Below are 26,551 nucleotides of genomic sequence, written 5' to 3' on the forward strand. Positions count from 1 at the left end.
AGCTATACTATTACCAGACAAAATGGACTTTGTGGGAAAAGACATTGGTAGAGAATAAAAGGAACTTTCCCTCATGATAAAGATTCAAATTGCCAGAAAGTTAGAATAATTATGTATTCAATTGCACTTAATAACATGACCTCAGAAATGATAAAGTGTTGAAAGAATTAAAGGTAAAATGGAAAAATCCATGATCCTAGAGTGATATTTTAAAACCTGTGGGAGGTAGGATGATAGTGCCCCAAGATGACCATGTCCTAATCCCTGGCAAAAGAACTTTGCAGATATGATTAAGGTTATGGAAGTTAATCAGGGGATTATCCCGGATTATCCTGCAGAGTCCAATCTACTCATGTGAGCACTGAAAAGAATAGAACTTTCTCTGGCTGGAGTCTGAGAGTCCAGGACAGAGAAAGCAAGAAATACGAAGAAGGGAGGGAGATCAAAATGAATAAAGAGTGAGAAACAGTCAACCCACCATCACTGGCTTTGAGGATGAATGGATCCATGAGCTGGGTATACATTCTACGGACAGAGACACACGACACACTAACAGCTAGCAGGGAATCAGGTCCCTCCTCCCTACACTGGCAAAAATAACTCAGTCCAGCCAATAACCTGAATGAGCTTGGAAGTGAATTCATCCCCCAAACCTCCAGAAAGGAATCCAGCCCTGGGGATACTTGGTTTTAGTTTGGTGAGACTGTCTGACTTCTGACCAATCTAACTATGAGATAATTAAGGTACACAAAATAATTTATATAAAAATAATTTAAGGCACTAAATTTTTAACAACTTTTTATGGAAGCAATAGACAATATAAAACCTCTTTTATTGACTGACAAATAGGGGATAAAATAGGTAGGACAAAACAGGTGGAGGATTTGAATAATGAAATTAGCAAATTTGACCTGGTGGATTTTTATGGAAGGGACACTGAATCTGACAACTGTGGAATTCATCCCTTTCAAGTACGTGGAACACTTAAGAACTTTCCAAACACTAAGCTATAAAGGAAGTGTCAACATATTCCAAATGGCTGAAATTACACAGAGTCCATTTTCTAATCATGGTACAATTGAGCTTAAAATTAATAAAAACAACAGAAACAATATAGAAATTCCCCACATTATAGAGAAAATTACATAAAAACCTCTCATTATTCACTAATGGTGAATATATGTAAAATCAACAGTATTTACATGCAAACGACTGCAGTTAAAAATGAGTTTCCTAAGTTTGCTGGGGCCAAGGTCAATATTTTTTAAAGACATTTTTTTTTATACATAAGCAATAAGCATAATGGAGTTAAACAGGAATACCTTGTTCTTAGTAACTACCAAAATGGAGATCCAATTGTAACTATTTTAAACTAAATTCAGCTGTTTTTTAAAAATTTTCTTTAAAGTTTATTTTTAGAGAGTACATGGGTGAGGGGCTTAGGGAGAAAGAGAGAGAGAGAGAGAGAGAGAATCCCAAGCAGGCTTCATGCTCAGTGCAGAACTCAACTTGTGGCTCAGTCCCAGAACTGTGGGATCATGACCTGAGGGGAAGTCAAGAGTTGGTCACTCAGTCACTGAACCAACTAAGCCACCCAGGCGCCCAGTGGTAAAGTTTTTAAAGAAACAAATAAAAGCTTTCTGGAATATTGTGGTAAATTACGTAGGTTGACATTTCAGTGATGACAATAAAAGAAACACACTTTTTTTCTTTAACTTGATAAATATGAACTATGAGAATTATAGTTATTTTTACAAACTCTTGGGGAAACTGGATTTATGTGAATTATCACTCTTTTTATATAACTATAGGGGGAAATTCTGTGTTTATTTAGATATGACTGTTATACCACTTTAGAATCTGTACCCTACTTTTCACCCAGTGACCCTGAAGTCCTATTTATGAAGTGATATTAATGAGTCCTCTTTGACCAAATATCCTTTCCTTTCTCTGCAAAATTTTCCTACAGGCGCAGCTTTGTGAGGCTCGATGCCGACGGTCTCAGGAGCATCAGAGTCAATTTAATAAATCTGTGTTTGATCAAGTTCTCTAAGCTATTAATAATAAGAAACTTTAAGGAATGTTTCATTAATCTAAATTTAAAATGGAGTTTGTAATTTAGGAAGGTGAGGGTTTGCAGTTGAAATAACTTTGGGTTTAGCGAACAATCAAGTTATTTCGTGATTATTGACATTACTAGTACATTGTAAGTCGTGTCCTGGTTAACAGCTTAAACATCTATAAAGTTTAGGTTTATAACAATTCTAGTATTTTTCTTTACTTTTTTATTATTAGGCATACTCATTACAAAATAACTTCACACCGGCGTGCCTGGGTGGCTCAGTCACTTAAGCGTCAGCTTCCAACTTTGGCTCAGGTCATGGTCTCATGGTTTGTGGATTTGAGCCCCGCTTCGGGCTCTGTGCGGACAGCTCAGAGCCTGGAGCCTGCTTCAGATTCTGTGTCTCCCTCTCTCTCTGCCCCGCCTTCTCTCTCTCTCTCTTTCTCTCTCTCTCTCTCTCTCTCTCTCTCTCTCTCTCTCTCTCAAAAATAAATAAACATTAGACAAACTTCAAGAAATAACTTCACACCAGATAAATCTTAAATTTATTCTTATCCAGGTTTTGTTCACAGAAAGATTTCTACATAGATCTCCTTGCCACTCTAGTGACATCATTTCTCCTGATGTTGAATGGAATAAGGAAGATGACCAATGATAATGGTAGATTGATTCTACCATACTACCAGATAATTCATGACAATTGTCATTAAGTACATGTATTAATAGCAAATATTTTCCATGAAGTGTGTCATTTAAGACTTACCTGCACCCTCACATAGATGTACATTATGTGAGTGCTGCAGAAATTGCAGAACTAGAGAGCTATTTATTCATTTGCACAGAACCTCACTGCTAATGGCTGGTGGCTCTAAGCCAGAGACAGAGGCAACCCTACTCCTAACCCAAGCGCTTGATCGCCGCACTGTACAAATGCATCAAGGAAGAGAAGGGCAAATTTAGCAGATATATATGAAGAAAACTCCATGCAGTTTTGAAAATTTATATCCCTTCACCATGGCTTAAAATAAGGTTGTCAGGGGGCGCAAAGGTGGCTGAGTTGGTTAAGTCCGACTTCAGCTCAGGTCATGATCTCACAGCTCATGAATTCAAGCCCCTCGTCGGGCTCTGTGCTGACAGCTCAGAGCCTGGAGCCTGCTTCGGATTCTCTGTCTCCCTCTCTCTCTGACCCTCTCCTGCTCATGCTCTGTCTCTGTCTGTCTGTCTGTCTGTCTCTCTCTGTCTCTCTCTCTCTCTCTCAAAATAAGTAAATAAACATTAAAAGATTTTTTTTTAATTTTTTTTAATAAGGTTTTCAGGAGCACCTGGGTGGCTCAGTCGGTTCATAGTCTGACTCTTGATTTCGGCTCAGGTCATGATCTTACAGTGGGTGCAATGGAGCCCTGCATCAGGCTCTGTGCTGACAGCACACAGCCTGCTTGGGATTCTCTGTCTCTCCCCCTCTCTCTCTCTACCCCTCCCCCACTTGCAAGCACGCTTTCTCACTTTCAAAATAAATACATAAAACTTAAAATAATTAAAAAAAAATAAGGTTTTCAGAAAGACTAAGGAGTATGTAAGACCAGTCATACAAACAGTATTAGTACTAATTTGAAAAACAGTTACCCTTACTTGTTGGGTCTAAATTATTGTCCTGGTTCATAGTTCAGTAAAAGAATGATGCGCTAACAGAATGTTAGAATGGGGCACCATGTTTTGTTTTGTCAAACCAGGATGGTGATTTCAGGAAGGGGCTGTGCTTCTTATCTGTGTGATCACAGAAAATTGAATAATTTCCAATAGGTTTGGTTTCCTGGATGGAAGAGATAATAGTGTATTTGGGATAGTTTACTGAAGACTAAAGGATACGGAGGAGGTAAGGCCAAGCCTCCAATTCTGGAGATGCTCTGTGAATTCATGGAACGGTCGGAAGGGCGTGATGGCCAACTACTTCGTTAGATCCTGCACTCCCCACATTCATGAGGTCATGCTTCCCCAAATTTAATATTCAACGTAAAATACACATGATTATTTTCACTATGAAACATTTCTCTTTTTTTTTTAATGTTTTATTTATTTTTGAGAGGGAGAGAGAGAGAGAGAGAGAGAGAGAGAGAGAGAGAGAGAGAGAGACAGAGCACAAGTGGGGGAGGAGCAGAGAGAGAGGGAGACACAGAATCTGAAACAGGCTCCGGGCTCTGAGCTGACAGCAAGGCTCTGAGCCCAATGTGGGGCTCAAACTCACAAACTGTTGAGATCATGACCTGAGCCAAAGCTGGACACTCAACCAACTGAGCCACCCAGGCGCCCCTGAGACATTTCTTTTTTGCTGAAATGTTTTATTAAATTTATTTTTATTTTTACCACATTTTTAGGTTAATAACTATATAGCTTATACCCTTTACTTTTAGATTTTGTTTTGTTTTGTTTTGTTTTGTTTTGTTTTGTTTTAGAGAGAGAATGCATGTGAGTGGAGGAGGGGCAGAGAGAGAGGGAGAGAGAGAATCTTAAGCAGGCTCCATGCTCAGCAGGGAGCCAGACTTGGGACTCAATCCCACAACCCTGGGATCATGACCTAACCTGAAATCAAGAGTCAAAAACTCTGGGTACCTGTGTGGCTCAGTTGGTTAAGTGTCTGACTTCTGCTCAGGTCATGATCTCATGGTCTGTGAGTTCGAGCCCTGCATCAGGCTCTGTGCTGACAGCTCAGAGCCTGGAGCCTACTTCTGATTCTGTGTCTCCCTCTCTTCTGCCCCTCCCCCACTCATGCTCTGTCTCTCTCTGTATCTCAAAAATGAATAAATGTTAAAAAAATTAAAAATAAAAGAGTCAAAAACTCAACCAACTGACCCACCAAGGCCCCTACAACCTTATACTGATTCTAATTATGTTGCTACTACTCATATTTCTTAAACTATGGGGAAAATAATAGACTAATTAAAAAAAATGAGAAAGACTAAATCCCATGTAACACTGAGACTAATAAATACAGTTTTAAAATTCATCTTATTCACTTTCCTTATGATACGGTTTTCAACTCCAAATCAACAAAGATTCTCTCTTTCACTTTGTTTAAATTTTGTGAGATTAATAACCTTGAAAACTCCCTTTAATGCATTATGGCAGGGACATTAAAATACCTTATTTATGACTAATAACTATAAAATATAAAGTAGGTTGGGGGATGGTGATGACATAACATCATATTTGGACTGTAAGAAAAGGAGATATATATATACATATATGTAATTTATGTATTATATATATTTATATTATATATTTTATATAATATATATGTCCTAAATATATATATATATAGTATATATATATATATATATCCTTTATATATATATATGTGAAACTTTTTCTATAGAATGCCTGTATATTCATGAAGAATTATAAAGAGTGACATGATGACCAACATACCAAGATGACCATCTTGCCCAACTACATGTATAATAGTTTACATACCATAGAGGGTATTTCATATTAGCTGGTATCATATGCTGGTTAATTAGGATTTTTATTTTATTTTGTATTAAATGCCATTACACATTTTTCTTCTGACATTGTATAGTACTTTTCTTCAACAATACCTGTTAAGTTAATGTGCTCATTAATTTTTTTTTAATTGGTTTCGGGGCACCTGGGTGGCTCAGTTGGTTAATTAAGCTCCTGACTTGGGCTGAGGTCATATACTCACAGTTTGAGGCTTCGAGCCCCGTGTCGGGCTCTGTGCTGACAGCTCAGTGCCTGGAGTCTGCTTCGGATTCTGTGTCTCCCTCTCTCTGCCCCTTTGCTGCATCACACTCTGTCTCTGTCTGTCTTAAAAATAAATGAACATCAAAAAAAATTGCTTTCTAAATGTTTTAAAGATTAAGTTAATGATTAAAAACATTTTAATGTTCATACCTGTCAGAAACTAGCAGCTGAACTCAGACAAATTAAACCATAGAAAAGTATGAGAATCTCTTGCTCTCTCTTTTGTTTCGTCTTTCGCCTTCAGGTGTACCTTATTTAATGTTTTGGCTGAAAATTGTTCCAAATATATACTTTATGTATATAAAAATTAAATGTAAAGGAACACAGCTTTATTATTTTAAAAATATTTTTCATATAATAAATGATATACTCAAGTCTTGGATTTTGTTATGAAAGTGCCTATGGATATGGTCTGTTTTACGATCATATTTTCTATTATTTATTTAAACAATATCAGAACTTTTTAGACCTAAATAACATTTTAATAGAAGTAATGGAGTGCCCATATAACCAACATCCAATTTCCGGTATTGTTAACAGCTTTTATTAGTATCTGACATCTTTAACAACAGGGAAATACGATTATTAACTAAAATCCATATTTATTTGGATGTCGTTAGTTTTTACCTAATGTCCTTATTCTAGTTCCAAGTTTCTAGGATGTCATATTATTTTATTTTAGGCATCATATCTCTTTTAGTCTTCTCTAGACTTTGGTACTTTTATTGTTTTTGATGACCTTGACAGTTTTGAGGAGTACCAATCAGATTCTTTCTAGTAGTTAGATAGATGATAGATAGATAGATAGATAGATAGATAGATAGATGATAGATAGGTGATAGATGATAGATAATAGATGCATGTGTCTATATATTGCTTATGTGTATATATGCCATATAGTCATATGCATAATATATATTGTATATCATATATAGGTCTATAGACCCTTTTTAATTTTTGCTTATTTTCCCAATAAAATCCTCTATAGGTCAAAAACCTTATCTAAGATCAAACGTTGCATTTCGTTACATGGCTTTGAGGTCTCCATCTCAGCTCCTTAGTATTCCCTTGCCATTAATGACTTTAATTGTCAAGAGTAGGGCAGTTTATAGACTATTTCTCAATTTGCATTTACCTGATACCTCTTCATGATTATAAATTTTGTTCAGAAATACCACAAAGATAATAGGTGTTTTTCATAGGACATAACAAAAGAGACACACGCCATCAATGTGTCCTGTTACTGATTAGGGTGGCTTCTTCAGACATTTGCCTAACATTTTTATTAGTGATTTGTGAAACACTGATTTGCTGAAAAACCGTTGATAAAATGCAAATCACTGTGGTCGGGTACTGCTGCTTCTCTTTGCCCCTTGAGCATTTGTTGAGTGCTTCTTTAGGCATTATGCAATAAACTAGCAATGAAGGTTTGATTATGAGTGAAAAGGTGAGTATACTGAAATGATAATTTGGGAATTTATGAAATAATCTGCTTGCTGAGAATCTACCTGTTTTCAATGGCAATCATAATATGAGTTCTCTGAAATGCAGACACTAGCTTCGTTGAATTCTTTGTCTTTCCATAAGATATCACAAGACTATTTTTCCTTAGGGCCAAACATAATTTATCTTTGATGAAATACATCATCCAAATTGCATCATTTCAGATTATCTGTGTGTTGCGTTCTGGTGTGTGCCACATTGTGTTTATTTCCTCTTTCATTTCCCCTTTACTCCAAAGTTTATTAATAGCAGATTATGAAATTTCTGAAATAATATATTTCACAGTGCCTGGGAATTTATACTCTGAAGTCAGGCAGTCTGTGTTGTAGTCCTGATCTACCAAGCAGTAGAATTATGACACCAAGAGGAAGTTCTTTGGGGCGCCTGGGTGGCTCAGTTGGTTAAGCATCCAACTTCACTCAGGTCATGATCTCACAGTACGTGAGTCCAAGCCCTGCCTCGGGCTCTGTGCTGACAGCTCGGAGCCTGGAGCCTGCTTCAGATTCTGTCTCTCTCTCTGCCCCTCACCTGCTCACACTCTCTCAAATATAAATAAACATTAAAAAAATTTTTTAGGGGCGCCTCAGTGGCGCAGTCGGTTAAGCGTCTGACTTCAGCCAGGTCACGATCTTGCGGTCCGTGAGTTCGAGCCCTGCGTCAGGCTCTGGGCTGATGGCTCAGAGCCTGGAGCCTGTTTCTGATTCTGTGTCTCCCTCTCTCTCTGCCCCTCCCCCATTCATGCTCTGTCTCTCTCTGTCCCAAAAATAAATAAACGTTGAAAAAAAAAATTAAAAAAAAAAATTTAAAAAAAAATTAAAAAAAAATTTTTTACATAAAAAGAAAGAAGTTCTTTGCCTGTGATTCCTCAACTATAAAATAAGTATAACAACAAAAAATAATGTTATAAAGTTGTTTAAAGGACTAAAAGAGATAATACTTTTGAAATACTTAGTATAGGTTCTGGCCATCCTTTCTTGCGGTTAACTTTGCCTTGGAACTATGCTTCAAAAAAAGTTATGTATTTGAAAATCAAGATGTCTTGACAAATGAAATGCAAAATGTAAATCTGTAAACTGGCAGTAATTAGTGGAACAACACTGACAAACCCAGATTTTTCTCACAATGGTGAAATGACATCAACTCTGAATGTATTCCAGTTGAGCAGTCACTGTCCTGAGCAAATTCCTAGTCTTGTGCTCTTCGTTCACATTTCATCATGGCAGCATCCTCTGCTTCCATTAATACATGTATTTTTAGACATCTATTCTTGTCAGTCATTTTACTGGATCTAAGAGCACAGATGGTGTCCTTGAGGAAGCATAAGAGTGAGATTTTGTCTATATTTAAGAATTTTTACCACATTTTATGTATGTATTCCTTATATTTGCTGGATATAACGTGATTTTTAAAATTTATATATTTTATATATTGGAAAATACCATATATATATATATATATATATATATATATATATATACACACATATATATACATATATATATATACACACACACACATATATATATACACACACACACATATATATACACACACACACACACACACACACACATATGACATGTATATAAAATATATATGAGATGTTAATGTATTGGAAACTTGATAAGTATCTTCAACTATTCAGGGAATAAAAAAAAAACCACTGGACCTTCAGAGCCATGCCCATGCATAGAATTTCTTTGAATAGATAGCACCGGCATGTAATTCACAGCACACAAAAGCTCCCAGAGAAGAAGACTAAGCCTCAGTTCCTTTCACTGGTTCCTGTTTTCCTCCTCCAGGGAATTAGGCACATTCTCTCTGGGAAAAGGAAGACAAGCAATAAAAGAAAAAAGAGAAGGAGATTAAGGGACAGGAAAGAAGCACATAAAATATATATTCTCTACTTTAAACATGGAAATGGGTTTCAGCTGTTTTAAAGGATTCAAGTATCCAGCTCAGCTATTCAAGAAATTTCAAATTTAGCAAGGTCATACACATACATGTACATTCTCTCTGTGTGTTTGTATGTATAGATAAACATGCATAAATTCAATTTAAGCTTACTTGCTTAAATTTGCTTTAGTTTTTAGTGAAGATGAATAGAGTTAATTATCACTCTAATAATAAATCCTCTTATTTTGAAGATACTTATCTGCATGAATTTGCCTTTAATGATTTCTTCAGAGGAAGTGCTTTTCAATAGTAATTATGTGGCTTTCAGGACCAAAATAGGGAATCCAGATTCTCCACACAGGTGCAAAAACAATATGATGTTAAAGGGAACATGAAGAACATACATAATGTGTTTCTAACTCTTTTTTCTTTGCAAGGTAACTTCCACTGAATTTGAATTCAGGAATGTGTGTTATTTGCAGTTCTGGAAAGTTTTAAGATACACTTCACATAGACCTTTGATTTGGATAAATGTTTGAATAAGACAAATATTCTATTAATGAGTTAATATAACACCAACGCAATTGTCACAGAAGCAGTGATTATAATAAGCTTTCGATACATAAGCGGAGACTCAGAGACTATGTGATTTAGTCATCCTAAGAAAAAGCTGAAGTCCTCAACAATGTGAAGCCGTGTACAAATTCATTACGACACTCCGTTTGTATGGCCTCTCTTGGTTTTTAAATAGATCACTGCTCTAAAGCGTTACTTCCAAAGCAGGGTGACTTTCAAGAAAGATCATACAATTATTTTATCTGAGGAGGAAGTTAAAGGAAGAATAACAACCAAAGAATGAATGGCTTCTAATTTGGAGAGATGACTGTGATGGAAGAGAATCTTCAGACCATCCAGTGTAATTGAGGAGACCCTGAAAATCCGTGCAGGGACAAGAAGATAGCAGCTCATCATTTTAAAATAGGTCCATTTTCAAGGACCACGTAAGTGAGAGAGCAGGGATTTCTGACACCGTGCAAACACTACAGCTTATGTTCAAAGGATCGTGAAGTATGATCAGAGCACCGGAAGACTGTCCGGGCCCCGGTGCAGATAAGTCAACGGCCATTCAGAGTGCTGAGGCGGGTACCGCCCTGGGTGCGTTAGAACATGGAGGCCGACCCTCACCTCTGCAAAATCAACCTGCTGTACCTCAGGGACAGAACTTGGTGTTTTCACTGGTACTAATTTTAGCCAGTTTGGTGGGCATTGAGTCATGTTCCATTGGTGTTTTAATTAGGATTTCCCGATGCCTAATGAAAGTCTGCACTTTTTATATATTTATTGGCCACAAGCTTATGCTCTTTTTTGGGAATTTTCTATTCAAGCGTCTGTCATTTGCTTGTATTGTAGAAGTTCTTCATATGTTCCGGACATAATTTCCTTGCTGCATATACATACTGAGAGGATCTCCACCACTTTTTTCTTTATATTTTTACTTTCTTATTAGTGGTAATAGATAGGGGTTCTTATTTTTAATGTAGTACGATTTGTCCATAGTTTTCATGGTTTTTTTCATATTTCTTATTTAACGTTTGCCGATTGTAGTATCTCGAAGATAGGATCTTGTTTTCTAAACTGTATCTTATAATTTGCAGGTTTTATTTCAATTTTTGATTTAAATTCTGGTTATTTAACATACATGGTAAAATTGGTTTCAGGTGTAGAGTTTAGTGGCTCCTCACTCTTGTGATTTTTTATAGATACAATCGGCACATGATATAGTAATCTCAGACGTGCAGTGAAATGATTTGGTGTACGTGCGTATTTGGAGTGGTCACCACAGTAGGTCTAGGCAACAGTCATCACACATAGACTTAGAGTTTTTCTGTGTGTGGTGAGAACTTTGTAGATCTACTTGCTCAGCAGGTTTCACACATGTAACACCGTGTTGTAGTCATCACTCTGTGCACTGCACTCCCGAGCTTACCTCTCTTAAGGCTTTGCACCTTCTGTACCTTTTGACTGCCTTCAACCAGGGGGTGTGAAAACACACACACCACACCCATACCTCTGGCAACCACCATCTGCTCTCTGTACCTATGAATTCATTGTGTGTGTGTGTATGTGTGGTTTTTTTTTTGAGGATTCTTGTTTGTTTTTTTAGATTCCACATATAAGTGAGATTATATGGTGCTTTCTTATACTTACTTCATTTAATGTAATTCCCCCAAAGTCCATCTGTGTTGTGCAAATGGCAAGGTTTCCTTCTTTTCTATGGCTGAGTGATTCTCTCTTACATATGTACGTAGATACAGTTATAGTCATAGATGTAGATATAGATATAGATATGCACATATGCATACCTATATACATGCACACACATACTTTAATATGTATCATAAAAGATGCATGTTACTCCATTGTGTGAGTATATTTGTGTATCATATTTTTTTTATCCATTTATCTACCAATGGACACTTAGGTTTTCCTGTGTCTTAGCTATTGTAAATATTGCTGCAATGAACATGGAGTTGCATTTATCTTTGAGTTAGTGCTTTCATTACTTTTGGATAAGTACCCCAAAGTAGTATTATTGGATCATAGGGTAATTCTATTTCTAATATTTTTAGAAACCTCCTTACTAGTTTCTACAGTGGCTGCACAAATTTATCTTCCTATCCACAGTGCATAAGGCCACCTGGAACTTAGATTTGTGGTTTTGGTGTGTTTATTTTAAGTAGGCTTCACTCCTAGCACAGAGCCCAATGCGGGGCTTGAACTCATGACCCTGAGACATAACCCGGCTAAAATCAAAAGTGGGACACTCAACCTACTGAGCCACTCACATGTTCCAGAATTTTGTATTATGTAGGCTGTGAAGTATGAATTGGTATCATTTTTTTCCATATGTATCTTTTTTGTAAGATTTAATTTTATTTATTTATTTATTTATTTATTTATTTATTTATTTATTTATTGAGACAGAGAGAGTGCAAGGGGTGGGGGTGGGGGGAGAGAATCTTAAGCAGGCTCCACACTAAGTGTGGAGCCTGGGATCATGACCTGAACTGAAATCAAGAGTGGGAAGCTCAACCAACTGAGCCACCCAGCGCCCCCCACCCATATGGATTTCTAATTAACATATCACCATTTATTGAAGAGATCATTGAGTTCACAACCACTGTTGTCTTTTTCCATGAATCAGGTAACTACCTATGGGGATTGTTTTTGCACATGATATACTGCCCCACTGGTATATTTGTTTACTCTCAAGCCAATACCACAGTATCTCAGTTTCTAAGATTTGTATTAAAGTCTAGAAACTGGGTATTGTTAGTCTTCCAACTTAGTTCTCCTCCTCCTCCTCCTCCTGCTCCTCTTCCTCCTCTGTCTCCTCCCTCTTCCTCTTCCTCTGTGTTTTTTTTTTTTTCTTTCAAGTAGACTTCACACCCAGCGTGGAGCCCAACGCTTGGTTTGAACTCACAACCCTGAGATCAAGACCTGAGCTGAGATTAAGAGTCAGATGATTAACTGACTGAGCCACCCAGGCTCTCCCAAACTTAGTTCTTCTTTAAGACAACTTAAAATTTTAGAATCAAATTTCCACATCTATTGATAAATTTGTAAAGGACTGACAACTTTACCTTATTGATAAGACAAATTTATTGACACAGCGTATCTTTCCATTGATTTAATTTTTTTATTAAACAATGAAAATACAGATCTAAAATGTTCCTCATAAGGGCTTTAATCCAATTTTGACATTCATAGGCAGGAAACAACTTCAGAAGAATGGGGATCATTGAGCTAAGTGGACACAGAGATGATACCCAATCCTGTCTCAGCTTCTGGTAGATTGAGACTGTTAGTCACGCTGCTAATACATTGCTAGTATTGCTTGTCATGTACGGCCAATCTTCATTACCACTGATTCTGTAATTGCAACTTTGCCTAGTTGCTCAAATTTATTTATGAGTCCAAATTCAATAATGCCCAAACTTCTGTGGTCATTCACGAACGTGCACAAAGGGATGAAGAATTAGGATCACCCCCTGTGGACACCTCTAACTAAAGCCAAACAAGGTAACACTGTGCCCATTGTTTCACCTCTCACTATAAACAAGTATCCTTTTCTGTGGTCTAACTAGTGCCACATTGTTTCCACCTGTGTACACTCTGTTGGTGACTTTGCTGTTTAAGATGGCCCCCAAGTGTAGCGCTTCCATGCCGTGTAGCATTCCTAGGCCAAGAAGGCAGTAACGTACCTTCTGGAGAGAACATGTGTGTCAGACAAGTTTTATTCAGGCATCAGTTATGGTGCTGCTGGCTGTAAGCTAAGTGGTAGTGACTCAAAAACACATATTAAATAAGGTGTCTTTAAACAGTAGCACACATGAAGCAAGGTTATATATAGATTGGTTGATGAAAGTGTTGTGACCAGAGCCTTGCAGGAAGCTAAACTTGTGTCCCCCGCCCCCCGCCCTCCCCAGTGGTGTAATAACCCTGTATTCTCTCTAGAAGCAATGGCTCAGTATTTGATAAATCAGTGTTCACAGTGACTTTATAGAATAAGATTACCATGCATAATGAGAATCAGTTTTATTTACATGAAACCATGAATGCAATGCTTCTGTGGGGAAATACTGCAAATAAGATTGCATGTGAGGACAAATCTCTCTTTGGAGCACTGTTCATAATGTTTAGGTTAGCTTCACTACCATGGATCATGAGATACACAGACGGTTAACTGAGAACTGTTCATTTTTTATTTTCACATTCTAATTTATCTTATGCATCTTCTTGAAATACTGAATTTTCTCGCTTTGATTTTCTTTAACTTTTACATTTGCACGTATCTGTGCGTTTTCTGTATTTCCCAGTAGCTGTAAAATCATCTGTGGGAAAAGATATGAACTAAATAAGTAAGTGACGCCCTCAGGCAGCTGCCCAAGCCAATGATCATCCCATGCATAGAATGCCCTTCAAAAAACCAAATGTATATTTCTGAGACTTGCTGAAATGTTAACATGGAACATGCCCATCTGAATGGCAGATGTGCCCTGAAAAACGTTAATAATAATGTATAGGGCAATGTAGTTTTGTAATAAGCAGCCTGTCATGTTTCAACCCTTACATCGTATTCAGAAATTAACAAAGCACCACTGTGTGGTTTGACATTTATGGAGTGTGTGTGTGTGTGTGTGTGTGTGTGTGTGTGTATGGATATATGCTTTCTTCCGCTGGGTATAGATATAATGAACAAAATCTGTGCTGAAAACTTATATTGTTTAAAACCATGTCGCGTGTCCCAACTCCCTTTTGCTTGTTGGCAGCTAGTGAACTCTCTCACTGGAACCTCTTCATCTCTCCAGACCTTGCTTATTAGCACAGAATGCCGTGCCTTCTTTTTTCTTAGCTGTTTTTCTTATGTTAGCTTTCAACATTCCTAACACTTGCCTGTATCTGAACAGGCCAACCATGTGAGCAGTAGACCACAGATACAAGTGTGCAGGCTGCATTTTACCGCTGTGTGTCTGCGGGGGAAATTTGGAAATGAGGAGAAGATGTGCCAACATCTTTGGCCTGAACATACAAGTATGGAAGAGAACAGAACTCACCAGTCAGTGCACATGCTGAATGAATGACGTGGCATATTTCTGAGTCCTTTGCTCCCAACAAGTAAATACCACATTTTCAAAGTTGGAGTGAAAGTCTTTCTAATCCTTACTGAAATTGCAAACACAGACAGCACCAGAACCAAATGCGGTGCAGAAATCTGCTGCTGTTATAATAATGCTTTCCATTCCATTTCCAAGGCACTGATTCTCCTTTTAAAAAGAGCTTATGTGGCTCAGTAGGTTGAAGAGCCAACTGTTGATTTTGGCTCAGGTCATGATCCCTGGGTCACGGGATCGAGCCCCACATCGAGATTCATGCTGAGCCCGGAGTCTGCTTGGGATATTCTCTCTCTCTCTCTCTCTCTCTCTTTATCTCTCTCTCTCTTTATCTCTCTCTCTCTCTGTCTCTCTCTCTCTCTCTCTCTCTCTCTCTGCCCTGCTTCTGTGCACATGCATGCTCTCTCTCGAAAACAGAAAAGAGCTTATGTAAGTAATGAATCACTAAATTCCATTCCTGAAACCAATATTACATTATATGCTAGATAACTAAGATTTAAATAAAAAATTTTAAGTAGTATGTCAAGAAACATGAATAGCAATACATTATATTGAGAAAAAATGAAAACAAATAAATAAAATGAGCTTAAGATTCTATTTAGATAGAGGTCATTCATAACTTTTGTATGATGTCATTATGGCAATGGTAAGATTGATTCTCTACACAACTAGGCAACGGTTTCTCTGTTATTTTCCATCCAAACACACAAACTAGTAGAATTTATTGTATAATCATATTTATACTTGTAATTTCAAGGAATTATGAAAGCATATATGGTCACATAAATTCTACTGGGGCCAGGTATGTGCAGCACCCCAAAATAATCTTAAGTCCTAAAACGAGCATGATTGAAATTAAATTACTTTTTTGACCAACCTCAAATTACCACCATAAACAAATGCATGGTAAGTCCTTTTACATGTAGTCTAACAACCGTCTTTGTTGGACTTTGTCACTGAATGTATTTTTATTTATTTATTTATTTTTATTTATTTTTGGGACAGAGAGAGACAGAGCATGAACGGGGGAGGGGCAGAGAGAGAGGGAGACACAGAATCGGAAACAGGCTCCAGGCTCCGAGCCATCAGCCCAGAGCCTGATGCGGGGCTCGAACTCACGGACCGCGAGATCGTGACCTGGCTGAAGTCGGACGCTTAACCAACTGCGCCACCCAGGCACCCCACTGAATGTATTTTTATAAGGCAACCAAGAAAATAATGTGGGATTTATTTTGAATGACTAGCTATTAAAAATTATACCTCCTTATAAATTTTTATTTTTATATTTTAAAGTTTATTTATTTAGTTTTGCATGAGAGTGAGCAGGAGAGGGGCAGAGGGAGGGAGAGAGACAGAATCCCAAGTAGGATCTATGCTCAGCATGAAACCTGACATGGAGCTAGATTCGAGGACCCCCTGGGATCATAACCTGAGCCAAAATCAAGAGTTGGACGCTCAACCAACTGAGCCACAAGAAGCCCAGTGATGTTTACATCTAAAAGAAACATGTTAGTGAGGAAGAGGAAAAATATTAATTGGCCATAGTACATTAAGGCACCATAGCAGTTTTGTGTTGCGTTTTTTGAGTTTCAAAAACATTTGGACAGCTGGAGAAAGATACAGATCTTTTCATGGTTAGGGTCTTTGAATTTGCAAATATTGCATAGTAAGAAGTAACATCCTTCAAATCATCCATTCCAAACAAATACTATATAGAATATTTATTTCTAGAAACTCAATCTTGAAAAGTCTGGGTAATAGATAATGTTGAGATTTAGAGAATATTATGCTTTATTTTCTCCTTGACTAAAAATAGTTCTTTTCATATAAAACTACCATCCCATCACTTACACGAATCATCAGGGAGGTTTCATTTGCATCTTGGATTCTGAGATTCCAATGTGAGGTTAGGTGTTTTTGTTTTGTTTTTGTTTTTGCTTTTTTTTCTACGTGGATAGATAATACTTCAAACTTTACATCTAGTCAACTTGAATTTCTATTATTAAACCAGCATGGAGAAAACTGTCAACCTGTCTACATAACGTAAAATTTCCAAAAGAAAATAATGTCACTGTATAGTAAAAATGCACTGAATGTTAGATAACTTGTTACATTATCGCGTGAGAGAGTCCTAAGGTTTTTCTCTTGTTTGTTTTACTTTTTTGTTTGCTTTACTTCTAAATAACTTTGATGTGGTGCCGTGGGTTGAAGTCACCATGTTTCATAATGTACAGGTGACTAATTAACTGATTGTATTCAAACGTCTTCCTTCAGTTTAAAAACACTGGGGCACCTGGGTGGCACAGTCAGTTAAGTGTCTGAGTCTTGGGTTCAGCTCAGGACATGATCTCACAGTCTGTGGGTTTGAGCCCCGCATCAGGCTCTGTGTTAACATCAGGGAGCCTGCTTGGGATTCTCTGTCTCCCTCTCTCTCTGCCCCTCTCCTGCTTGTGTCCTCTCTCTCTCTCTCACACACACACACAAAATAAATAGATAACATTAAAAAAAGTGTTAAAAAATAAAAACTAATTGGTTTTAGTAATAGTGAATTGGTATAAGCAGTCAGTGTTCTGGCTCGTTGTCCTCAGTGCATACTGACTGGGCTGGCAGGGCTGATGACACACGAAGGCTGTGATTGTTCCAGAACATACTCGCTGTGTAGCTCTCACTCCCCGGCCACCAGCCCACTCGCTGGTGTGAGGGTCTCCAACATCAGGCACATGGGCCCAGTTCCTCGACCTCCTGTTCCTTCCCCTCAGTAGGGATGCTGTGCCCGTGGCTTCGGGACATGAGGGACCCTGAGAATATACCATGAGTATATTCTGTTTGGCCCCTCTAATTCATAGTTCAATTCTCTAGAATCTATTGCCAACCTTAGGACCAAGACATTTCGTATAAAATGAGAATATTGGAAGACCATATTCCATGATGGCAAGGATTTGTTGGGGCTGAGTTGCAGCTACCAGTTCACAGAATGTATGTGCCTCTCCGTTCACCCCCAAGGCCATCAGGCTTCTCTCATTTCCGTGACCTGTGGATCCCCATACAGATTTGGATCCGTACCCACTGAAAACAGAAATAAATGAGTTAACTCCCTTTTTTTTTTCAATCTCTGATACAATTTCTCCATTGAGAGAATCCCATTGAACAACTACCAAGACATATCTAAAAATAAAAGTAAAAAAAAGTAAAAGCCTCTGCTCTGTAGAGGCAAAGAGGTCTGTTTATTGACAAAATTCACTTACACATTATTTCAGTGCGTTGATGAAGGAGATAAAGTAATAAATGCCAACACAGCAAGAAGGTCTCCCGACTCAGATGCCCATCAGAGAATGCTCTGTTGGGTGCAGTCTAGGAGCGGGTGATACCTAGTTAAGTTGAAATGTAAGTAATGAGTAGGATTCCAGCGAAAACCTGAGGACTGGAAGGTCTGGACGTAGGAATGCACTCCCTGTACAGAGGTACCCCACAGGTCATGGAAAATAACAGCGAATCCCTGGGTTTCATCCAAAATGAAAATACACGGCCGTGTTGCCAACACCCTGCAAGGACAGAAGAAGCCGTCAGCCCCCTCCCTCCTCTGATGGGCCAGGCACCACTGTCCCCAGCCTCTCGTCCTCAGATTTCCATAGGCGTGTCGTTTCATTGGTGTCTCTGAACTGGTTTTTGATTTTAATGTAAAGTCGCCAGCTCCTTCGTACAATTTAAATTCCAGCTTGTCGATGACCTAATGCATCGAGGTTTTTTATTTAAGGAGGAACGGCAGATACGTTTTCTCCACAGGGCCTAAGATGCTGATGGCGATCTATTGGTCCACAAGTGCTCCTGCTGAACGAGGGCCTTCTATTTTCCACCCAAAGCAGGGACCGTGATGATGGAAATTGCAGCCTTTGCGAGAACTCCCATGAAGGTTTGCAAGCGTTGTCTTGAAACGCTTCAGGTCTCTGGCGGTGGACAGCTGCCTGCTGTGTTCCTTTGTGTAACAAGAGGCTGGGTGGGTGCTGGGACACTTCTGCTGTGCCCTGGATGAATGAGAAGTGACCGTGTCTTTCTCCTTTTACTTTCAGCTCACTCCGGTCGGCACCACAATATTTACAGGGTTTTCAGGAGACAACGGAGCTACAGACATAGATGATGGACCAAATGGGCAGATAGAATACGTCATCCAGTACAATCCGGAGGACCCGGTATGTCAGCCCCCACCTGCAGTGTGGACTCTCTGAGGGACGTTTACTGCAGCTGCCACTTACCGTATTGTCACAACCCTTAGCTCCTCCAGCCACGTTAGTGTCCTCCCGCTGTTCCCAGCCATCCCAGAATTACAGTCTTTTAACTATTTGTGGTATGCTTCTAAAACTTTTAAGAAGGTTTTGGTGGGCTTGGGAAATAACAATTTAAAAATATTTATAGGTGTAATATGCCATTGTCACCTCATTTCCATTATGTGTGCAGACTCCTGAGCATCGTAAATAAACCACCGGGGATGATGTCACCAGTGTGATGCGTGTGCTTTGTGGCTCTTACAAAGTGACATCACTGCCCCTTCTCCACCAGTGAAGCCTCAGGAAGACAAGGGACAAAGCTGTTTTTTTTTAATACTTATTTTTGAGAGAGACAGAGAGAGAGAGAGGAGGACAGAATGTGAGCCAGACACACTGGCTTTTTTATGCTTATTTATTGTTTAGAGAGAGAGGTGCAGAGTGTGAGTGGGGAAGGAGCAGAGAGAAAGAGAAAGAGAGAGAGTCTGAAGCAGGTTCCAGGCTCCGAGCTGTCAGCACAGCGCCCGACGCGGGGCTGGAACTCACAAACCGCGAGATCATGACCTAAGCTGAAGTCGGACGCTTAACCGACTGAGCCACCCAGGTGCCCCACGTTTGTCTTTTTAAAGATTAATTACTTATGTTTTTATTAGACCGTGGGATTTCTGCACCACGTCTCCCATGGGGCTGTGAGAGTGTTTCCCCCACTATGGTACGTGAGAGAGCACGCTGATAAAGGCGACCTGAGCCTGGGCTGGCATGACCGCCCTCTGTCTTCCTCCTCCTCTCAGCCCAGACGGGTTGTCAGGGCACCGTGGCTGCCCCACAGCACTTCTGAAGTGAATTTTCTCAGTGAATACTTCTCCTTAATGTTTCATATTGGGAAAATGAAAGGTGTTGAAGTTAATGTTCTGTCTTTACTTTTAAATTATGGTTTTGGCATATAAGCTTTAAACAAACATGAAAACAAACAAAAACATTGAGAGACCAAGAATGGCCAACAGGACTCTTGTAGAGACTCTTGGTCTTGTAGAGACCAAGAATGGCCAACAGGACAACAGGACTTACCTCCCAAATCTACCCTCAGAACTCTGAGTCGTGAAAGCACAGTCTCATTTTCTTTTCTTTCCTTTTTTTTTTTTTGTTTTTATTCTCAAGTTAGTTAACTTACGACACCCAGTGCTCATCCCAACAAGTTCCTTCCTTAATGACCATCCTCCCCACCCAACAGCCCCCTCCCCCCCATCAACCCTCAGTTTGTTCTCTGTATTTAAGGGTCTATTATTTGTTTGCCTCCCAGGCTGTGTGTTATTTTTCCTTCCTTTCCCCAGTGTTCATCTGCTGTGTTTCTTAAATTCCACCTAAGTGAAATCATGATATCTTTCTCTGACTTGTTTCTCTCAGCATAGCCCCCTCCAGCTGTATCCTTCTGGAAGCTCAGTTGGTGGGTAGGAGGGAGCTGGGCTCGAAGGTGTGTGGCTGGCCAGCTCTGCTTAGTGCCTCTGAGCCCTGGAGTCAGGACCGGGTTCAGGTCAGCGTGGGCTCCACCCTGTCTCCACTGCATCCTGATAAAATGGTTTAGTCCTCATGCTAAACTTTTGAAAACATTAGGGGAACAAAAATGGAGAACAGAAAATCCCCTGGGCATAGCAGGGTCTAAGAAGGGACTGGATGGTCTTTGTGTGTTTGTCTCACCCCCTGACATGTATGTCTCCACGTGTTTGCAGGCAGAGGCAATGAGACAGAGAAGTGGGGAAGTAATGAGAATGCGAAAGAGAAGGACAGTAAGTAGGAAGGTCTGCTCAAAAAATCGAGTGGAAAAGATCAAAGAAGGAACCGAGGAAAAAAGGACAAGAGAAACGCTTTCCCCTAACAGTAGGAACAGGCAGCTGACTTCACGCCCCATGTTTGAACTGTTTGTCTTTCTTACTATTTAGGTTTTTGAAAGAATTAATCGTATGTGCGTGTCGTGTTTCTAGCTTACATTTTATGAAGGCTGTTTCCTAACTTGTATTCTTCAAGCTGTAAAAATGGAACAGCCAGGCCATGGATTTTAGGGAAAGGATTATCACACTGCATTAAAAACAAACCTATCCTGGGGCGTCTGGGTGGCTCAGTTGGTTAAGCGTCCAACTTCAGCTCAGGCCATGATCTCACGGTTCGTGGGTTCAAGCCCCACGTTGGGCTCTGTGCTGGCAGCTCAGAGCCTGGAGGCTGCTTCAGATTCCATGTCTCCCTCTCTCTCTGCCCTTCCCCCACTCACACTCTGTCTCTCTCTGTCTTTTTCAAAAATAAACGTTAAAAAAAAAAAAAAAAAACTATCCAAGGTTTAGAAATAGTGTGAGACAAAAAATGCATTACTTAGGAGCCGTTTTTTAGAAGTTTTGTGAGGCTGAAACTCCTTGTTACCCGCGCAGTAATTCCTTCTGCAGTCTTCCCCCCTTTCAGGGATTTGTGAGCTCACCGTCAAACATAACATGCACCTTTTACTACCTGTAGTTTGGGTAAGCCCATCAGCCACATGCAGTGTCCAAATTACAGAATGAGAAGAACATACTTGAGCCAGCTAGCACTGCTGTGGAATAAATAAAGACATCCTCTGGCCGTGGGCCTAATTCACTGGGACAAAAGAATCAGACACCACACGAGCACTTACCTTAGGGTTATCGGGGGGAGAAAGCATTGACCCAGCCATGTCCTTACAGAGATAACCCACCTTTAAACTTCACACCATAATATTCCAATACTGATTTCTCCATTTCAGAACAACATTGTATTACAAATAGATTTAACCTGAAAACGTGGCACCTCTGGCTTTTGTAGCCACAGTCGTGATTTCTTTCATGTTAGTCCCACAGGGTACGGTAATGGTAAAAGTGTAGACTGGTTTGTTCTAATTAAAACTCTCAGGGTTTTCATTTGTCTGTCTTCCAACTGACGCTATGTTAATCACTAGCAGAAATCACAAATTAATGACCTGGAGTTTCATTCAATTCACAAGCATTTTGTTTGGCCACATTTTAATTTAAATACTTTTTGAGCCAATATCTAAAAACCATGAAATTTCACATTCAAATCTAGATTTCCCTTCTCTCTGAAGAAATAGAAATATGACAGCAGGGGTTCTGGTTTCCAAGTGAATCTGTCCAATGTGTCAAGTGGTCTATTTCTTTTTTCTTCTTTTCCAGCTAGTATAATCCTCAGGCCTAAATTTTCTACATTTTTATTTTTATTTTTTTAATGTTTATTTATTTGTTTTGTTTTGTTTTGTTTTTTTGAGAGAGAGAGAGATAGAGAGCAAGCAGGGGAGAGACAGAGACAGAATCCCAAGCAGGCTCCATGCTGTCAGCACAGGGCCCGATGTGGGGCTTGAACCCATGAACCATGAGATCATGACCTGAGCTGAAATGAAGAGCCGGATGCTTAACCAACTGAGCCACCCAGGCGCCCCAATATTTTTAGAGTTTACATTTCTTGGCTGAAATTTCCCTTGTTTTCCCTCGTGGTGAGCATTTTTTTACATCGAATTGGAGGAATTGTTGAAAACCAAGGGGACATGTGTTGTCCATTTGTCTCTGTATTTTAAAAAAGAGGATGATTCTAACACAAGAACATGTTTGAGTTTATCCTCATGTCTGTGTGTTTCTAAATATTAGAGAAATAACAAATATAATATCACTTGAAATTATTATGTTGAAGACTCAGCAATCATAGCAGATATCAGTTGCCATTACTATATGTCACCAGTGATCCCTTAAGTGAGTCTTGGGGATTAGCATAGTGTGTTAGTTATCTACTACTGTGTTGCAAACCATCACAAACTTAGTGTCTTAAAACAACACACACTGATGTTTGCACAGCTTCTGTGACTTAGGAGTCTAGGCTCAGCTAAGCTGGGCTCTCTGCTTAGGCTCTCACAAGGTTGTAGTCTAGGTGTTGAGCATATTGGTTCTCTGGTGGAGGTTCAACTAAGGAAGGACCTCTTTCCAAGTGAACTCAGGCTGCCGTCAGAAATTGTTTCTCCATGGTTGTAAGACACAGGCCCTTGGCATCTTGCTTGCTGTTGGCTAGAAGCTTCTCCCAGCTCTAAGAGACCACACTTAGTTCTTTGGCTGTTTACCCTGTCACTTCTGCAAGGAGAGTGTCTAGACCATGTCTGTTTGCAACATGGAGTCTTATATGTCATAATGTGGCCATAAGAGTGACAGCTCATCACCTAAGCTGTATCCTGATGATTACAAGCAGGTCACAGATCCTTTCTACACTCAAGGTGGAGGGTTTACACAAAGGTGTGGGTGCCCATCAGGAAGTGGGGATAGAGAGGGCTCCCATAGGAATCTGTCTGCCATACCTACTGTTATGTCATCATTTTTGAATGTCCTATAAACATCTACTTTGTAAAGTCTCTTTTTGTTTGCTGCTTTGTTTTTTACAAATCTACACAAAATAGAGGAGATAAAGTTTCTATTTTGGCTATAATACAGGGTAAATTGAAGATGGTCACCTGCCTTGTTAACATCTTTCTTTTTTCAATGTTTTTGTTTTATTTTTGAGACAGAGACAGAGTGTGAGTGTGGGCGGGGCAGAGAAAGAGGAAGACACAGATTCTGAAGCAGGCTTCAGGCTCTGAGCTGTCAGCACAGAGCCCAGCATGGAGCTTGAACTTGTGAACCATGAGATCATTACCTCAGCTGAAGTGGGTCGCCTAAATGACTCAGCCACTCAGGCACCCCTGCATCTTTCTTAACCCACCTATATTTTCATTATGATGTGAATGAACATTTATACTGCATGTGGAATAGAGAAGAAGCAGGCATTTTTACTAGCCAAAATCATAAAATCGTAATTACCAACATTGCAAACTCTTTTAACCCATGAGCAAAATCAGAGTAGTTAACATTGAGCTTTCTTCTCTCTTGTTTCTCTTCATTTTTCTTCTCTTGTGCCATCATTGTCATTGAATTTCATCTAAAATAAATGAGGAATTGGGGCACCTAGGTGGCTCAGTAGGTCGAGCGTCCGACTCTTGATTTCGGCTCAGGTCATAATCTCACAGTTCGTGGGGTCGAGCCCCACATCAGGCTCTGCACTAGCATAGAGTGTGCTTGGGTCTCTGTCTCTCTCTCTTCCTCTTCCCCTTTCCCCACTTTCTCTCCCTCTCTCTCAAATAAAAAAAATATATATAATAATACAACACAATACAACAAATAAGGAACAAATTCAGGGATTAATAGCTGCTCAGCTGATTAACCAAATTCAAAGCAAAAGCATTTGTGCTCGTTTCTAAAATGTTCTTGTCCTTCCTCTCCTTGGAGATGTGCCAGGAATGCACTTTCTTTTGGTTGGCAGAATGATGTGTTTTGGTTAATGATGCACGAGCTAACAGAACCACGTACAGGTCACCATCCTCCTCCTCCATTTCTTCCCTGACAACAACGTTGAAAAGGGATATTATGTAGAGATCACAAATTGCGATGCTTGAGGCTCTTGGGTGATAAAACAAATGGTGGTAATAGAGAAGATGTTTAGATACTTGCAGTTTGGTTGAGAAATGTCCCAGGGTAACCCTAAAAATACATTAAAAACTCACAGGTGACGAGTTTCCGGGTTGTTATCAAATGACTCTGGTAAAACCCATTCATCAACATGGAAACTTTTTAGACACGAAAGGAGTATTAAATCGGAAGCTTACAGGCAACATTCAATTTTCAGGTGATAAGCCTACTATCTGTAACTTTCTGGGAGACTCAGCTGCAATACTGCATTCTCTAATTCATCCTCTATTCAAATGAGTTGATTCTGTCTCTCTCCCTGTTGGCAGACATCCAATGACACCTTTGAAATCCCCCTCATGTTGACTGGGAATGTGGTGTTAAGGAAGAGGCTCAACTATGAAGACAAGACTCGGTACTTTGTCATCATCCAAGCTAATGTGAGTATTCATTCCCCCTCGCTTCCCTCCTGGGAGCTTAGGAATAAAGAACTCTCCCAAAATGTGTCAGTGCTCGCAGAGTGCCCGCTGGAATTTGTGGCCTCAACGGGGTAGGCTGCCCACAGCATAATTTATATGTTCTGTTCTTCTAGATGGAGAATGGGACGGAATGGAACAGGAGGAGTGTTTCTACCCACTGTTCCCTTCACTCTCAGTCACATTCCCACCCTTCGGTAATTTGGCTTTAGTTCGCCCTGAAGCGTTTCTCAAATTGTGACACAGAATGTGACACAGAATGTGGCACAGAGTGTGACCTGCAAGAGAATCACCTCGGTGCATACTAAACATGCATGTTCCCGGGCTCTGCCTCAGACCCTCTGTGCAAACATCTCACAGGATGGAAGTGGAATACCTGAATGTTTTACTCCCTGGGGGATCGCCGAGTATGCCAAAGAAAGAGAAGACGTGTCCAGTTGGTAATCTTTTCCCCCTTGGCTGTCATTTCTTGAACACCTGCTCACTAGATGTCAGCTACTGGGACTGTAACCAGGATGTATGTACAGCAGGAAGGGAAAAGCTGAAAACCAGTCGCTTATATAACGTGGACTTTTATTGTTATCTTAATAAAGCCCCAGCTGTGTGTGGATCAGGTGCTGGTTCGGCACCTCAGGTATATCACCAAGGACCGGGTTTCTTCTGCCCTCACACTGGGCCCCTTTCCTGACACTTGGCCATTTTCCCAGTGTCCTGTTCGTCAGGTGCTAGTGACTACCACAGCCCTAACCACCACGGCTGCATTTCAGGTCTGACTGTCAGCAGGTGGAAAGGGGGTGAAACCAGGACTCTTCTTGTTTGCTGATCATCCTTCGACTGTGAGGAAACTCCTGCCCAGAGTCCTCTCCCTTCTAACTTTCCTCTCCAGCCTGGGATCACAGAGTCAGCCTAGAGAAAGGAGGCTGAGGAAGTCTTATGTAGCAAAAGGGGTGAGGTAGCCAACTCTAGATTGCGCCAAGTTCTGTGCATCTCCTGATGCTGGACGCACTGATAATCTGGGGAAGAGGGTGGAGAGGAGGCAGAGGGGGACCTGGAGGGGAAGGAGGAGGAGGAGGAGGGGGAGAAAAGGGAGGAGGAGAGGGAGAGGAGGAGGGGAAAAGGAGGAGGAGAAAGGGGGAGGAGGAGAGGAGGAGGAGGAGGAGGAGAAGAATTTGTTAACAAGAGGAATAGAGCTAGTATTTCAGCAAAAATCTGACAGGGCTGGCTACAGATAGCTTCCAATATTGAAAAAGTCCATAGCAAGTGACAAGATCATGTTCCGAATAGGTTCTTAGACTCTGAAGCCAGCCTGTGCCTTAAAGGATTCCTAAGCAATGTCATTCTACTTCTATAGCAGAGCTTGAAGACCACTCAGAGTGGAAAGAAGAAAGCATCCTCCATCAGCTGTTATGAACAAGTTTATATGCGATAA

The 26,551-nt window shown here is 39.9% G+C and overlaps 1 protein-coding gene across 7 annotated transcripts in view; it reads left to right on the forward strand.

Moving 5' to 3' along the window:
* Window positions 1-26,551, forward strand: part of PCDH15 (protocadherin related 15) — a 1,549,353-nt gene that overhangs the window by 1,056,389 nt on the left and 466,413 nt on the right. For all 7 annotated transcript variants that reach the window (XM_045040943.1, XM_045040941.1, XM_045040940.1 and 4 more), the window contains 2 exons: window positions 18,963-19,082; window positions 24,976-25,086. In XM_045040943.1, coding sequence (XP_044896878.1) covers window positions 18,963-19,082; window positions 24,976-25,086 — 231 coding nt within the window. The remainder of the gene's footprint in view (window positions 1-18,962; window positions 19,083-24,975; window positions 25,087-26,551) is intronic.

Source organism: Felis catus, chromosome D2, assembly GCF_018350175.1.
Source record: "Felis catus isolate Fca126 chromosome D2, F.catus_Fca126_mat1.0, whole genome shotgun sequence".
NCBI lineage: Eukaryota > Metazoa > Chordata > Mammalia > Carnivora > Felidae > Felis > Felis catus.